A 16836-nucleotide genomic window follows, 5' to 3' on the forward strand; every position below is an offset into this window, starting at 1 on the left:
GTTGATTTCATGCCCCAATGCTGCGGGAGTAATTGCACCCAGACCCGTTTTATTGCAAGTTGATTTTAAAGAGGGATGAATGGAGAAACATTCTGTAAAGTGTTTATTTTGGGGGCTGACCTTTATTAACCCGTTTTCCAGGCGGGTTCCCCTGAGGTGGGCTGGCCCGGTGCTAGATTAACCCTCGCAGGCCCAACACAGCCTGGCTGCACCCTATCACCGGCAGGCAGGAAGCAGAGGATCACAGTCAGATTGGGGTCTGCTTCAGCTCTCAGCATGTGTCTCATTCTGAAGCTCCCCACGCAATTCACTGCCTCTAAGAGACATTAACAATACACACACACACACACACACACACAACAACACTTACACAAACAAACAGACTTACACACACAAAAACACTTACACAATCAAACAGACACACACACACACACACACACACACAGCGAGAGCACATATTTATGCTCTTGCTGTAGAGAGTCAGAACAGGACAGTCAGCTTCAGCGTGGACAGTGAAGGTTGATAATGTTAGACTGAAACAGTTTAGACAGTTTGTGGAGCCGTGTAGGATATGTGGGGGGCAGGGCATGGCTCTGGACGTTAAGATGAAATATCACAAACAGACAGCGGCTGAAAGCTGTTGGTGTAAATTACCGGATCGCCTGGGCTTTTATCGTCTGTATAAATGATCCTCCAATAGTATGAGATAGAGGCTGTATATCTGAGCTCATCTTCCCCTGTCAGTCAGGGTGGCAGGTTGTTTGTGTGAGGGTGTCCCTGTCTGTTTGTACATGTCTGTATAATGCGTTATGGTTCGACCTCCCATCTCACCACACCACCGACACTACAGCGACCAGACTGAGGACATTTTGTTGATTCATTCCCATACCAGTCTGTATCTGTCACCATCGGTCATCCCACTCACCGTACACACGCCGTTCACACACCATACACACCACACAGCCCTCTACAGGTGCTCAAATACATAATGTAACCTCAATTCCCGTCCTTTGGGGGGGGACAATGTGCGTACAGCAGGGTCCTTTGATGTTCCTATGTGAAATAGTGTTGGAGGGATTAGGAACAGACGCGGCCGGGCCAGGTATTGTGTGAGCACACGAGGGCCGTCAGAGCCGCAGAGCCCCCTGTCAGGACGTGTTAGGCCAGGCTGTGATCTGCTTTGTGCTCCCCTCTCCTCTCCCCCTGCCTGCCTGCCTCAGTGTGCTGCTCTGTGTCTGCAGCTCAGCTAGGCCTCTCTCTGATCTCAGCTTCTCTCTCTGTTCAGCAGGTCCAGGGTCACATGCCTCCGCTCATGATCCCTATTTTTCCACACGACCAGCGTACCCTGGCAGCAGCCGCCGCAGCCCAGCAGGGCTTTCTCTTCCCACCGGGAATCTCTTACAAGCCAGGTATGCTCCTCTCGTTCTCTCTCTCTGTTGTTTCTTCCTGTGTCTCTGTCTGTCCTGTTCTCTGTCTACTTCTCAATGTTATGTACATGCAGTTCTCCTCCTCACAGACACAGGTTCATTTTGACAGCATGGGTCATCTTCTGACATTGATGAAGGGCCTTTCCCAATATATTCTATCCCACATATTTATTATGGTTATATATTGCATACATTTACTTGCAATGTATTTTATGTCAGTAATGCTAATTTTCACTGCCCCAGTTATCATAGGATCCGTACACTACACATATCCCAGTCTCCACACGGCACCAAATAAAAGTGTAGTCAGTAAGGCCAAGGCAGATAATGTACAGTACTCTATGTCACCTTGTAAGTGGAGCCAAGCCTTGGGGAGGGTTCTGTGTTCAACTCCAAGGCAGCATGCCTGTTCAACAGTAGATATGAGTAAAGGAGCAGTGGAATGTAAACAGCTTTTCAACATGAAAGTGTCTTGACTTCTCTGGCTGTAATCACTATGGAAGAATCTGCTGAGGGACCTGCCTGCTGCAGTAACACAGTACTCTACCTAGGTACTCACTGACCCCCTCACTCTCTCACTGTACTCATCAATCACTCAAAGGATTATGTACAGCTTAGATGTCAATTTAAACATACTCCATATTGTGGAATGTGATAGCACCAGAAACAGTACAGTATTAATGTCCAGACATACTATTCTGAGATAGTGTCTTGTCCTTCTGTATCTCTTTATGGAGATGAGCTGACACATGTCACTCATCCAGAGACAGACAGATAGAGAGAGAGACAGACAGACAGACCGACCGACAGACAGACAGTAGGAGAAAGAAGAGATGAGAAGAGTCAGGGTTAAGGTGTCAAATTGAGAGGAGGAAGAGGAGGGCCAGTGTCTCCCAGGCAGATAGTAATTTGTCCTGTGGGGTTGAAGGGTGAAGGCCCCCTCCCGGGGTGAGGGTGAGGTGCCTCTGCTCCCCTTGCCTGTAGCAGCTTGCCTCCCTCTCCCTTTGTGTGACGAACGGAGAAAGAGAATGGCTCCACACGCAACACATTCCAAATCCCAAAACAAATTTGTGGGAAATTGCTACGACTTGTTGTTTGACTCCCTGCTCATTGTTGCTGAGAATTAAAGATGTGCCACTCTGGGCTTCTATAATTAAATATTCAGGCAGTTCCTTGACCTGGAGTGGACTCAGCCACACATCCTCTCTCCTTAGCTCTATGGCTGGGTATTCCAGTTTAATTCTTGCTGAACATTGACTATCGGATGGAAGTAAAGTCAAATTGCACATGCAACGGTTTTCTCATCTCACTGACCGACCTGTGGGGAGGGAAAGTCCAGGCCTCTTTTTGTCTCTCCTGAATGCTCTCAGAAATATATTTGTTGTTAGCCTCATGTCACAACATTGAGGTAACTCCAGGACTTGGAGGAAGTCAGAGGGGGTGGAGTAAAATTTGCTAGTCTAGTCAGCAGGTAAATAGCAGAACATTAAAAGGTGTGGTAGTGCAGCTAATACATTTACGATAAAGCCACAGGATGAAAAAAATAGTCAGCTATTTTGGAACTACAGAGGCATGACAGCTGGAACACAGCGCCTGAGGGGATTCTTTTGCCTGTCGATTTCTTTAATACATTTGACATGGAAAATGTTTTAGTACAAATACCAGAAGGTATTATGGACTCACGGCATGCATGGGTCGCCATGTGTACACACAACCCCTGAATTATTCATGAGTTATTCATAAAGAAAAGGAAAAAAGGTCTGAAAATGACTACCAAAGACTACCATGATTAACCCGTGTAGCTTAACGTCTCTACTATCCTCAACCCCCAACGCAAGATCCTACCTTATAGGATCTTATAGCTGCTAGATCTGCGGATGCTGCTGTGTCCACCCTCCATGAAGACTAGGGAAGTGGCCAAGCGTTCACTTCCACGCTAGGGCACACTAATCTGATGTCATCTTTATAAGACAGACCCTCCCAGGGACCACTGCTTATGACCCTGACCCCGCGGTGTTGCCACGACGACAGAACTATTGCCAGCGTCGTAGCATCGTGCCATCTCTCCCTCTGCACACTGTGCTCATTGGCCCTGACGTTGCATGGCAGAGCAGAGACGCAGGTCATCCTTTAAACAAATAGACGCCAGCTCGCTCTGTTTGCATGGACACAGAGACATTCACTCTGATAGTAGTCTAATGGTCCTGCAGAATGACTCCATGGTCATTGGGTCCCTATGCTATGATGAGGACACACAGACATCCAGCTGGAATGACTGCTGCTACATTTCTGTTTCTGCCTCCGCACAATAACCGACTGGCTTGTCCCTCTTGTGACTGAATACAGTAGCTGCATTAGAGCTCCATGGAATCTGTGTCAGCCATTCATGATCACACATGTTAGGCCTACTATTGTTGTTCAGCACCAACTTTCTCACCGCCTTGTTTAGCTGGATAGAGACATTAGCACATGTTAGCACTTCAGACAGAGAAAGTGAAAGAGGGCATAGAGTTAGTAATTGAACAATCATTCCAGAGCCACTTGTTTTCAAAGAACTCTAGTATTCTGACAGAATATTTGACATTGCCCTTGGCATCAGGTGCCCAGTTGTGAAGAGCTCTGTTAGAGAGAGGCTTTTCCCTTCTCCTGCATCAGGCCCTGCTCTATGGTCCTACCCACTCCTTTTCATTAGTGTTGAGCCCAGGCTCTCAGGCTGTGGTGTCCTCAAGCCCAGGCTCCAGGCAGCTGGAGGGCCCTGCACTAGATATGAGGGTGCTCACCGATTTAGAGGGTCAGGGCCCAATGCCGTTCAGTCCCACACAACTCCACTTAATTGGGCCCGTTTTTCAGCATGACACCTGGCTGAGAAAGGAATGCAGGATGAGATGAACCTCTCTCTCCACCATTACCATCACAGACCTTTAAACATCATTCAGCAGCTCCTGTCTGTCTCTGCTTTCTCTATAGCATTATGATGTTGAACAGCTAGCTGCTCGTTGGCCCCATCTGTCTTGTTGGACAGGGAATGTCTTTGATACTGGTCTTGTTGGTAGTACCGACCATATCAGAGGTAAATTACCGGTTAATTCCTATGGAGGACCCTCTGTATGTCAGCTCTGACAGGACATAAATCACCCTTGAGTTTGGTTCACTGTGGATGAGAGATCCTGTTTGTATCACAGTGGTCACTGTGCTGCATCGGGGCTCTGGCAGCCGACTTGTCATGATGAAGGGAATCCATCCATCTAATCCCTCAGCAGTTTCAGGAGTGACAACAAACACCCGATCCATAGCGTGCCAGAGTTATGTCCCCAGCTCTGACACAGCCATGGCATCATCTGACCCCACCCCCTGTTTAACCCTCCTAGAGATCCATCACCCAGGCCTGACCATGGGATCAGCCATCCTCAGGACAGCAGCACACTTTAAAACCCTGATTCTCTTTCATTACTGACACCAGGCTGGCAGCACACCCAGTCTACTGGAGTCTGCATACCACCCTGGACCCTCTAGACCCCCCGAGACCCCCCTTCAGAGCCCCCAGTACAGTGCCGGGGGTGTCCTCTTTTGGCAGCTGACCGCTCCCTGGTTTCACATGACTTCCTCCCTGGTTTCACATGACTTGTCATTGAGCCCCCCCTGAAGTCACACAGAACTCCCCCACTACTCCTCCTCTGCACAGAGAGAGGGATGGCATATTCATGCATTGAGAGAGAAAGGCCATGCGGGTAGTAACGACCCACACCGCATCCCTCCTACGAGACAATTTGAAATCACTTCACTGGCCTGATTTTATTTGCCCCTGCCTTAAATGGGGATTGAATTTCCTGGCTGTATCACAATGTGCTGTGCTGTACAAGATTGCAAAGTGAGGGTGAAGGAAGAAAAAGGGGAAGGGGGATACCTAGTCAGTACAACTGAATGCATTCAACTGAAATGTGTCTTCCTCAAAAGTACAGACATGTACCCTCATGCCTGTGGCTTAATGGCTCCATATGAAGTGACAGGCGGAAGTGGGGTCTGAACTAGGGCCAATTCCCCCTCAGTACGCATGCTTCAGTCAACCCCCCTCCACTCCCCTCCCCTCTCCGCTCCCCTCCCCTCTCCGCTCCCCTCACGCCAGTAGGCTACACTACTGGCCTGGCCCGTCTCACTGGGGTTGTGCTGTCTGTCTGTCTGTCTGTCTGTCTGTCTGTCTGTCTGTCTGTCTGTCTGTCTGTCTGTCTGTCTGTCTGTCTGTCTGTCTGTCTGTCTGTCTGTCTGTCTGTCTGTCTGTCTGTCTGTCTGAACACACTGGGCTGAGTGTAAAGGCTTCTGGTACTGAGTGACACACTCAATGCTCCCACAACATCAATCATATAGACTCCACCTACTTCATACCTGTCTTTCAAAGGTACTGTAAAGCAATCAAATAAAAATGATATAAAAACAGTTGTTCATACTGGTTAGATTGAAGTGATACCAAGATAAGAATGTTGTTTGTTAACCGTGTTATTGTAACAACACACTTGTTCGAACTAGTTTCTTAAAGCACTGTTCCCTCTTGTCTGCCAAAACTCTCACTGCCAAACAAACAATGTTGTGTCAAACAATAGCAGGGCATGTCTACAAATGCCTGAGAGAACACGCCACTTCCTCTGTGGAATCACTTATAATCACCCAGATATTTAACACACACACACCTTTCATAGTGCCTGTTGGTTTCCAGCGTGGAGATGGAGAGCAGGGAGTGGGAGTTTGAGGAGGGGGTGGTGAGGAGGGGGGTGGTGAGGAGAGGGTTAGTGAGGAGGGGGGTGGTGAGGAGGGATTTGTTCCTGAGTAATGCTGCTCCAGTCGGCCCAGCTGAGCCTTTTGTTGGTGCAGATGTTTGGGCCGGTAGCCAAGGGCCCAGAGGAGGAGAGGAGAGGGAGAAGAGGTCCCAGGGACTGTGTTGGCACATGCCTGGCCGCTGTGGGCCCGGCTCCCTTAGCCCATTGTCTCAACCTGTGCACATTGTTCTCTCCCCCCGACAGGTGACAACTACCCGGTGCAGTTCATTCCATCCACAATGGCAGCTGCGGCAGCGTCAGGACTCAGCCCCCTCCAGCTTCAGGTATGTGCTACCACAAAGAATGCTGCTCAGGACGCCTGCCAAGCCCAGGGCAGAAAAACGGCTAAGCAGCTGTATGCTAAGTAGTGAGCTGCACACTAAATAATCCTGGAGGCCCTAGCTCCTACAAGCTTAGCACCTTACACATGCAGTTTACCCTGTTTTATAGAGGATTTAACCCCATAACTCCACCAGAGATGGGGGTTAGGATGATAATAGTTATTAGAGGGAATGAAAATCACTCCAGTTACCTTAATCACCTCCTGTAGAATCTATCAGACAGAGACTGTTTACTGTATTAGGAAAGTTAAGTACAGACCTCTGATGTTCCTGCATTACACTGTCTGACCTAAAGCAGTATGTGTTGTGTGCAGACAGAGGGGTGTGCAGTCTAAATGTAATCGGGAGACCGGGAGCGGGAGAGAGCCTGAGAGAGAGCATGAGAGAGAGCATGAGAGAGCATGAGAGAGAGCATGAGAGAGAGCGGGAGAGAGCATGAGAGAGAGCATGAGAGAGAGCGGGAGAGAGCATGAGAGAGAGCATGAGAGAAAGCAGGAGAGAGCATGAGAGAGAGCGGGAGAGAGAGCATGAGAGAGAGCAGGAGAGTGCATGAGAGAGAGCGGGAGAGAGCATGAGAGAGAGCGGGAGAGAGAGCTGGAGAGAGCATGAGAGAGAGCATGAGAGAGAGCGGGAGAGAGAGCATGAGAGAGAGCATGAGAGAGAGCATGAGAGAGAGCATGAGAGAGAGCGGGAGAGAGCATGAGAGAGAGCGGGAGAGAGAGCATGAGAGCATGAGAGAGAGCAGGAGAGCGCATGAGAGAGAGCATGAGAGAGAGCATGAGAGAGAGCGGGAGAGAGAGCGGGAGAGAGAGCATGAGAGAGAGCGGGAGAGAGAGCGGGAGAGAGAGCGGGAGAGAGAGTGGGAGAGAGCATGCGAGAGAGCATGAGAGAGAGTGGGAGAGAGCGGGAGAGAGCATGTGAGAGAGCATGAGAGAGAGCATGAGAGAGAGCATGAGAGAGAGCGGGAGAGAGAGCATGAGAGAGAGCGGGAGAGAGAGCGGGAGAGAGAGTGGGAGAGAGCATGCGAGAGAGCATGAGAGAGAGTGGGAGAGAGCGGGAGAGAGCATGTGAGAGAGCATGAGAGAGAGAGAGAGATTCCTGAACAGAAGGAGAGAATGCTGGGATAGGCTCCAAAGCCCTGCAGGGGCGTTCACATGAAGCTGTTAGAGCTGAACTGGGGTCAGGGGCTAACCCCAGGCTATACTGTTTAATAAAGATAATTATCTGGGTTCCATCTTCATAGTCATTACCGTTATAATTATCAGCACTATTACCATCCAGCTCCTCTCCAGGCCCGAGCATGCAATTCTATCCAAATTGACAATATGTATTCCCCAGGTTACTTTCTCTGAGTTCTATTTACATAACCAATACACAGAATGGCTATGGGAAGCAGCGAAACCCTCTGTACAATTACACTAATGCTATTACTCCTGCCTGCTTGCTTAAGAAATTATCAAAGCGCCCTTTGCAGTTCTGTGAAGTATGAAGATTGAGGATATCTTTTGCAACTGTAATCATAAATATTTAAGGCTATCTGAAACTACTTGAATAAGGATCGTCAGTAGACTTTAATGTTCTGCCTTTGAAACAAATGAGAAAGGAGAGCGAAAGAAAGAAAAACAACTCTCCAAGCGCCTTCTTTTTGTGGCCCCTGTTTTTTCAACACCAGTGATAAGCTGTTGATCGCAATTAAACATTAAGCTCTCTGATAGCCAGGACTCTGATAGCCAGGACTGAAACAAAACAAAACCAGAGGGAGACAGGACTAGGAGGAGGGAGGAGGGGAAGGCTGAGAGGAAAGTGTCTTGTAACTTTTACTTCTTGCTGATACATGAGCACAATTTGTCCTTCAGAGCTTATCTCTCTCAGCATTAATGAGCCTTGGCAAGTTCTAACAATGCTTGTAGTTGGAGCTGGAGAGCCCTGCTTTATCACGCAGCGAGCCATGCAGCCATGGGAAGAACAATCAGGAACGTGGAAGGTGTGGGATGAGTCTGCTCATGTTCTTCTTGTGTGTGTGTGTGTGTGTGTGTGTGTGTGTGTGTGTGTGTGTGTGTGTGTGTGTGTGTGTGTGTGTGTGTGTGTGTGTGTGTGTGTGTGTGTGTGTGTGTGTGTGAGTATGTGTGTGTGTGTGTGTGTGTGTGTGTGTGTGTGTGTGTGTGTGTGTGTGTGTGTGTGTGTGTGTGTGTGTGTGTGTGTGTGTGTGTGTGTGTGTGTGTGTGTGTGTGTGTGTGTGTGTGTGTGTGTGTGTGTGTATGTGTGTGTGTGTGTGTGTGTGTGTGTGTGTGTGTGTGTGTGTGTGTGTGTGTGTGTGTGTGTGTGTGTGTGTGTGTGTGTGTTACTCTCTGTTTGCGTATCATAGAGAAAGCTTGAGGTTAGCACAGTCTTGCCCCACTGAGTGTCTATTTCTAGTTGTGTTCTAGGTCAGATGGGCTAGCCATATATCTGAAGGTTAGGCTGGGGTGAGGAGGGGGCTTCAGCCATTAATTCTGATAACGTATTTAACCCTGGGAATGGGCGAAAACAGAGCCTCCAAGACCATGACTTGGCTGACCTTTAGAGAACTCAGTAAACAAAAAGAGGTGCATTCCTATTAATTGAAGCCTGTCCGCCTGTGGTATATTCTGGCTGCCGGCTGCTATTTACCCTGCATAGAGTCCCCCTTAAAACAGCAAGGCAAGTCAAACATGCCCTTTTCTCTAGTGCTGGGATCAACAAGCTAACCATGTGACTCCTATCACTTCTTCTACAAAGCGCTGGGGGACAGGATGATTAAAACAGAATATGAAGGCAGAGATGGAAGTGATTAAGTTAAGTTCACTCTCTCCTCTCATAGTGATAATAGTGTTAGCTTCCGCCGCCCATCTCCCTCAAGTCTACCAGTGAAACAGAGGGAGACGCCAAGAGAGGACACAGCAGGAGCTCTGTGTGTTTCACACAAGTCACATCAGGACAAAAGAAGCAGACAATATGTTCTTTTAGTCAACAAGAACAACAGTGCTACAAAGAGGACACTTTGTCCGGCAGTTGTCTGGCTTACACTGTGGCTCCTTGTCAGTGAGAGGACAACTACTGTAATTTGAGCAGTGCATTTACCTGTAAGTACAGGAAGCATCACATTATGATGTTAGTTTCTACTGGGAAATTATGTTTAATCAATGTGGAAAACTGATTGGATTTGAAAGAAGTCATCAACTTAAGGTCATTTGGTATTTTTTTCACCCAACTTTTAACCTAAATCCAATGACATGGTGACATTTTTTGTTGATTTCACACTGAATTCACATTAGTTGATAACTCAACCAAATGTAAGTCAAAAGTAGACGTTCAACTGATGTCTGTGCCCAGTGGGTTATCATGTTTTTTCCAGCAGTGTATTTCTGATGTCTCTCCTAGTCTGTGTAGGCTCTTATTCTACAGGCTAATCTTTTAACAAAGCATCTGTGCTGCTAATTGCCGAGGAGATCCTGTGGAGGATCAGTCAGACAGAAGTGTGTGTGTTCTGGGTGTGATCATCAGTAATGACCATATCACTAAGTTTGGTTTTCACACATCACCAGACAGGAAGCACTGAGACTCTGCAAACCCCCTCACCTGCAACCCCTTCAACTTCCTGGGCTGAGGACCCTCCCCCTGCATGGCATTGGCTCAGCATGCCTTTCTAATTAAAATATCTCTCCCTGTCAGCAGCCTGGCAAGGTATAATTTTCACCAATTTACTCAGTTTAGATTGTGAAATATATGAACCTTAAAAAAGTATCTTATTGGAGGAATTAATTCCCACAATGCAGCAGCGGTAATGTGCTCAGCCATCCAGTCAGGGATGCTAGCCGCTCTGTCAGTCTTAATGTTGGCCACGCACCCGCTCACAATCTCCACTGTCATAACAGTCTGGGCCCTGCGTGGAGGATCCTCTCACTCCCCCCCCTCTCTGCCCTTTCTCTCCAGGCATAAAAAAACATGGTAACAAAGGTTTAGGGCTGATGGATGTAAATTAATCTTGGTCGGTGCGTTTGAGTGTTGGAGAGTGTAATTTGCTTGTCAATACAGGGTGGGATGGCGTGGCCATGGTGGCTGGCAGGGAGAGGCTGTCGCCAGGCTTTTTCAGTACACAGGGCAATTTCACTCAGTGCTTCCCTGACAGATTGGCCCTCGTCTACGAGTCACAGGAGAGAAGGTGTAAACTATCCCTCCGACTGAGTGCCCCTCTTCATTAGGGTCCACTCAGGCCTGGGATGAGCTCAGGACAAGCAGGAAACAATGGCTCCATCCTGGACTGTCCTGGCCTGATTACAACTGACACATCTCACCTAACAGGGGAATTTGTGCTCAGATTGTACCCCCGATGTGTCCCGCCACCCACTATATTCAATTGAGTGGACGAAACAAGAGAAGAATTTCCTTAAATTTCACAAATTAATTTTCTATTTGGAGTTGCACTTAATTTGTTGTCTGTACGCTATCCCCTCTCCCAGAAATTGCCCTCTGAAAAACAATTTCCTTAAAGCTGATTTTGGCCTGATACATTGTTGGGCCCTTTTACCAGGGTGATAAACAGGAGGGAACTTTAGACAGGACTGTTTTTTATCATTGGAGCCAGACTTTGGGGTTTAAGCAGTTTTAGAGAAATCATCATTGGATAAAGCAGAACATCTGTGTCCTCTCTATAGAGGATCAGAGAGAGCAGCAAATAGGAGCCTCTGCTTTCACTCTGTCAAATCTCCATTTTACTCCCTATCTCTCTCTGCCCCTCAGTCTCACTCTATCCCTTTCTCTCATCTATATCTCCCTGCTTTCTCCTCCATCTCCTACTTTGTATATTACCCTCTTTCTTTCTCTCATATCTTTTCTTATGCTCTTTCTGTTTGTCACTCCTGCTCCTTTTCTTCCCCAAATTACACAGGCCGCCACATCCTTAAGCTTTAAAATATTGGATGTTAAATTGCTTGAGTGGTGACTTTACACTGCAATTACCATCCATCACAGTGGAAATGGTATCACTCAGGCCCCATGTTAAACCTGCTCCAGCCTCGCTGTCATAAACACATGAAATGCAGCAGCCCATGTGCTACAATGACAACCAGACCTGATCTGAGCAGAGAGAGATGCGTGTGGAGGGCACTCAGTGGCTGAGACGGCTGGAGTGACAGGGAGGACTCAGAGTCTCAAAGACTCCCAGACAGAGAGGGAGAGCAGGAAACCTGGTATTATCTTTTGTTTGGAGGCAAATGCATGTGTACTCCGGATGTGTGGAGAGACTGGGGCCTCTGCCATCACCAACAACAAGTGAAGCACTTTTCACTTTGAGTTTAAAGAGAGAGAAGAACTGAGACAGACAGACAGACAGACAGACAGACAGACAGACAGACAGACAGACAGACAGACAGACAGACAGACAGACAGACAGACAGACAGACAGACAGAGACAGAGACAGACAGACAGACAGAGAGAGAGAGAGAGAGAGAGAGAGAGAGTTTGTGTGAGAGAGAGAGAGAGAGAGAGAGAGTGTGTGAGAGAGAGAGAGAGAGAGAGAGAGAGAGTGTGTGTGAGAGAGAGAGAGAGAGAGAGAGAGAGTGTGTGTGAGAGAGAGAGAGAGAGTGTGTGAGAGAGAGAGAGAGAGAGTGTGTGTGAGAGAGAGAGAGAGAGAGAGAGAGAGAGCAGCTGGTTCTCTGTTTGTGAGGAGAGGAAAAGAGAGGAGTGTGGTCTTTGAAGGTAACCCAGAGCAGTGCAGCAGTGCTAGCTGTGTGTGGAGAGGAGGAGAGCTAATGGGAAGGCTAGGTGAGCAGCTGGATAGACTATTTAGTGAACAGAGGGACAGATGGACAGAGTGTGGATAATGCAGTGAGAGGCGCTGAATGTGAGGGCTGGCTCAGGGGCCTGACTGATGACTAGGAGCTTTGGGCCTGAAGAACCCACACAGTGCTAGGCTAGGATAGTTAGATCCAAGATGAGAAGGATTGTGTTGTTGAGAGTGTGTGCATTTGTGTGTGTGTGTGTATTAGAGTGAGGCAGGCTGGAAAGAGAGAGAAAGAGGAGGGGTAGAGCAGGGGAGCAGGTTGGGTGCCAGCAGATGAGACAGATGTTGGGCCATACTGGAAAGCATCGGCACAGTGCACCAGGACGCCTGGCTCCACTCTTTGACATCTGGGCCTGGCCTGGGTCAGCCTGCCTGGTCGCCCTGGGCAATGAGCCTGTACAAGCCTTGTGGCAAACTGGGCTGGCGCTGCGCTGCCTTTTAAACGGCGGGGTGCACCGGAACACAATTAATGCCCTCATGTCCACCCCACTGCTCAGCAGAGGCAAGGCAGAGGTGACAGAGAGAGAGAGAGAGAACACCCACTGCCTCAAACAGCAGACAGACATCACACACACAATGCCGTGATGTATAGAATAGCTGTGTCTTCTTTCAGTCATTTATACTCTGCAGAGATGTTTTTCAGTGTGTCTGTTGCGTCAGAGTGAGTTGAATCTGAGGCCTCAGTTGTTGTAAGTGTGTAATGCACCATAATGGCTGGGAGCAGGAAGGCTTTCCAAATCTGCCACTGTATTTTACAGCATCTGTCACTGAGCTTTGGCCCTGCCCTTCTCTTTAAGAACAAACAAGATTCTACAGCTTGTTTTTCTGAGAAATGTTTTTTTCCCCAAAGCCCAATCCACATCCCCCTCGCTCTCCATCCTCTGCCCCAAGTTCACAAATTGCAAAACCTACGTACTGAACCTACTCTGCCTGTTATCAGTGCTCCTCTCTAGTTGTTGTTTTTCCTTTTCGTTTAACACCAAATTAAAAGTGTGGAAACTTAACGAATACCAGGCTGAAACAACACAAATCTAATTAATTGGGATTGACAATCATTATTTTGTTCCGAATGGACTGGTTTATCCAAGAGGCAAAATAATGAGTTTTCCTTATACATAAAAAAGGGTAATTGATCTATTGCCTTTTATATATATGCCCTATACTATATCTAAATAGCCTCAGTTGAGTCTAATATGCTGGGCGCATGGTCTGGACATGTGCTGAGATGTCCAACATCAGTGGAGTGTGTAATCTCAGTATAATGTTGTCGCAGGCAGAAAAGTGAACCTCCTCGTTTAACCTCTGCCGCTTCCAGAGGGCTTGTTTTTAATTACTAGAGGCTAACAAGCTGACCTTGGGCCTGGCGCGCTCATTTGGAATCCATGCTCGCTGAGATGTGCTCTACTCTTCTGGGAGAGACGGGGGGAGGGAGGAAGGGAAGGAGGGAGAGAAGGAGGGAGGGTCGGGGTCGCGGGAAGGGTGTGTGTGTGTGTGTGTTTGTGTGTGTTTTAACTGTTTTCTGTGAGGAAGGGGATACTGTAGGAGTCAACACAGAGGCTTTGTTCAGTTTTCGTTCATGTTTCTGTGTTCTGGCAGAAATAGCATCACCAGGAGAACTCAGGCAGCAGGACCTCTGTGCCTGCCTGCCCAGCAGAGCCATGGGGGAGGGGTGAGGGGTGAGGGCTGAGGGAGTATAATGTCAAACATCCAGAAAAACAGGAAACTTTACCAGCCCCAACGATTTATTATATAGCACTGAAACCATAACATGACATTTATCATAGACATAACTTGTTGTGTTAAAAGTAGTCATTATTCACCCCCATTTTCTCTCTCTTTTCCTCTCTCTCTTTTCCTCTCTCACTCTTTACCTCGCTCTCTTTTCCTCTCTCACTCTCACACTATCTCTCTATCTTTCTATCTATCTATCTATCTATCTATCTATCTATCTATCTATCTATCTATCTATCTATCTATCTATCTATCTATCTATCTATCTATCTATCTATCTATCTATCTATCTATCTATCTATCTATCTATCTATCTATCTATCTATCTATCTATCTATCTATCTATCTATCTATCTATCTATCTCTCTCTCTCGCGCGCGCGCGCGCGCTCTCGCTCTCGCTCTCTCACATACACTCACTCAACACAAACACTGGCATAGTCCTACCCTCAATAGCCGTTTCCATTTTAATTGGTAAGGACAGTGAAGTCAAGTGTTTTAGTGCTTGGGAGTAGTTTGTTTTTGTGGCAATAGGAGAGTGCAGGGTGAAACCACTACTGCTGATGATGAGAGCAGAGAGCAGAGAGCAGAGACCACTCAGGACTCCACCTGCTGCATGCTGGCCATAGTGGACCTGGGGCACCAAGCCAGCTCTTCCCAGTCCCCAGCCTCTGCCCCTTCCCCAGCCCATGATCACTGTCTTACCATTGACTTTCAGTGTGACCCTCATTACCAGCAGGCACCTTCTGCCGTGGCAGCCCTGCAAGATGGAGGGGGGTGTGGGGCATGGGAAAGGGAGTAAGTGTGGGCATGGGGAAGGCAGATGTGTGTGGGCATGGGGAAGGCAGATGTGTGTGGGCATGGGGAAGGCAGATGTGTGTGGGCATGGGGAAGGGAGGAAGTGTGGGCATGGGGAAGGCAGATGTGTGTGGGCATGGGGAAGGGAGTAAGTGTGGGCATGGGGAAGGCAGATGTGTGTGGGCATGGGGAAGGCAGATGTGTGTGGGCATGGGGAAGGGAGTAAGTGTGGGCATGGGGAAGGCAGATGTGTGTGGGCATGGGGAAGGGAGTAAGTGTGGGCATGGGGAAGGCAGATGTGTGTGGGCATGGGGAAGGCAGATGTCCTTCAGTTAGGGGACTGGAACATGTGTCCTGGCCAGAGACAGTGTTAGTTAGTCAGTCAGGTCAGCCAGAGGCTGTCTCCCGTCTCCCCCTCTCCCTCTCTCTCCCTCAAACTCACACCCCTCTGTTTCACCTAGTACACGGCTAGTTAACACGTACCTTTTTACACAACTAGGCTGAAATGCACCGGAGACGTGGCAGCCCTCCGCTGCCCTACTTCCTCTCTGTCCTTGAGTGGTGCATGGTTTAGTTAGTGGTGGACTGTGTGTCGTGTCACACCTCCCTCCTGCATGTCTTCCTGCTCTCCTGATTGTGTTTATTGTTTCTTACCTCCTGGAGTCTGCCTGTGCTGGGTAGTGCTGCAGCTCCTCACCCCATGGCTACGTCCTGCTAATCAGGCCTCACAAAAGCCAGGCTGACTGCCTCTAATTTGAAGCAAAACCCAATTATGCTCTTTTTCCGGAACAATAAAGTTCTTCCCACTCAAGGTCAGGGGCTTTGCCCATCTACAGCTCTGTTAACAAACATCTGTCCAACAGACTTGGCTTCCGCTCTGCTCCTACACAGACTGGAGCCTCACGTGTAGCCTAGAGACATAGTCAGGCAGCTCAACGAGGACCATGCTCAACTCCTCTGCAAACAACTATGTCACCCTAACCCAAAATGCTCAATCTAACTCAACTATGTCACCATAACCCAAAAGGCTCAAACTTACTCAACTATGTCACCCTAACACAAAATGCTCAAACTAAATCAACGTTGTATTAGTGAGATGGATTTGGAGTGGGGGGTAGAGTTGTGTCCATTTCTGTGGCCCCTTGAAGACAAAAGGCTGTTTGTGTGTGAGGCGGGGGCAGCGCTATCATTGTGGGAACATAATCAGTCGGTCATTTCCGCTGCCCATGTGCTGTTGTTCGCCTCGGGTCCCCCAGAAGAATGAACCTTTTGTGTGCCGTGTATGTGGCGACGATAAAGTTTGGTCCAGGAGAGTATACATGTTTATATCTGGAGATATGTGAGCAGGACACAAAGTGCTTTGTTTGGCTTTAGTCTGCGTCTGCACTACGGAGGGTGGGGCACACAGGCCACCAGGGCTGTGCCACATTTTCCATCCACACAAATGGAGTCTGTATGGGGCCCCGGCAAACCAGGAAATGAGATGGGGCATGCTGATTGGTGATACCGAACAGAAAGTAAATTCCCCTTGACAACGCCATCCGTTTGAATAACATAGAAACAGAGCGGCTTACCTACTCTGAGCCAGAAAGGCTTGTCAGAGAGTGATGAGGTGGTGTCTGTCTGGTCTGGAGCTGTGAATGATTGTACATATTGTACACTACCTAGCCCTCACTCTGAGACAGCAGTCCTAGTTGACAGACCCCTGCCACTTACAGCAAGGGACAAAAGCCAATTTAACCACTTACCTGGTGGCCAATCAATAATAGCCTGAGGCATACAGTAGCTCTGACAACATAGGGAGTGGGTCTTAGTGGTCTCTTAGAGAGGGGTGAGTACAAAAACATAATCAACTCCAGATCTGATCATAAAACAATCTTCTTTATGCTGTGTTCAAACTGACTGTTAAATAGTGGAAAATCAGATTTGTA

At 48.1% G+C, this 16836-nt stretch overlaps 1 protein-coding gene across 1 annotated transcript in view; it reads left to right on the forward strand.

Annotated features, from left to right (window-relative positions):
* LOC112264224 (transcription factor SOX-6) overlaps positions 1-16836 on the forward strand; it is a gene marked incomplete in the record, with an annotated part of 138613 nt that overhangs the window by 81466 nt on the left and 40311 nt on the right. The window contains 2 exon segments of the mRNA XM_042321142.1: positions 1289-1409; positions 6440-6519. Coding sequence (XP_042177076.1) covers positions 1289-1409; positions 6440-6519 — 201 coding nt within the window.

The sequence above is a fragment of the Oncorhynchus tshawytscha genome, linkage group LG04 (assembly GCF_018296145.1).
Source record: "Oncorhynchus tshawytscha isolate Ot180627B linkage group LG04, Otsh_v2.0, whole genome shotgun sequence".
Lineage (NCBI taxonomy): Eukaryota > Metazoa > Chordata > Actinopteri > Salmoniformes > Salmonidae > Oncorhynchus > Oncorhynchus tshawytscha.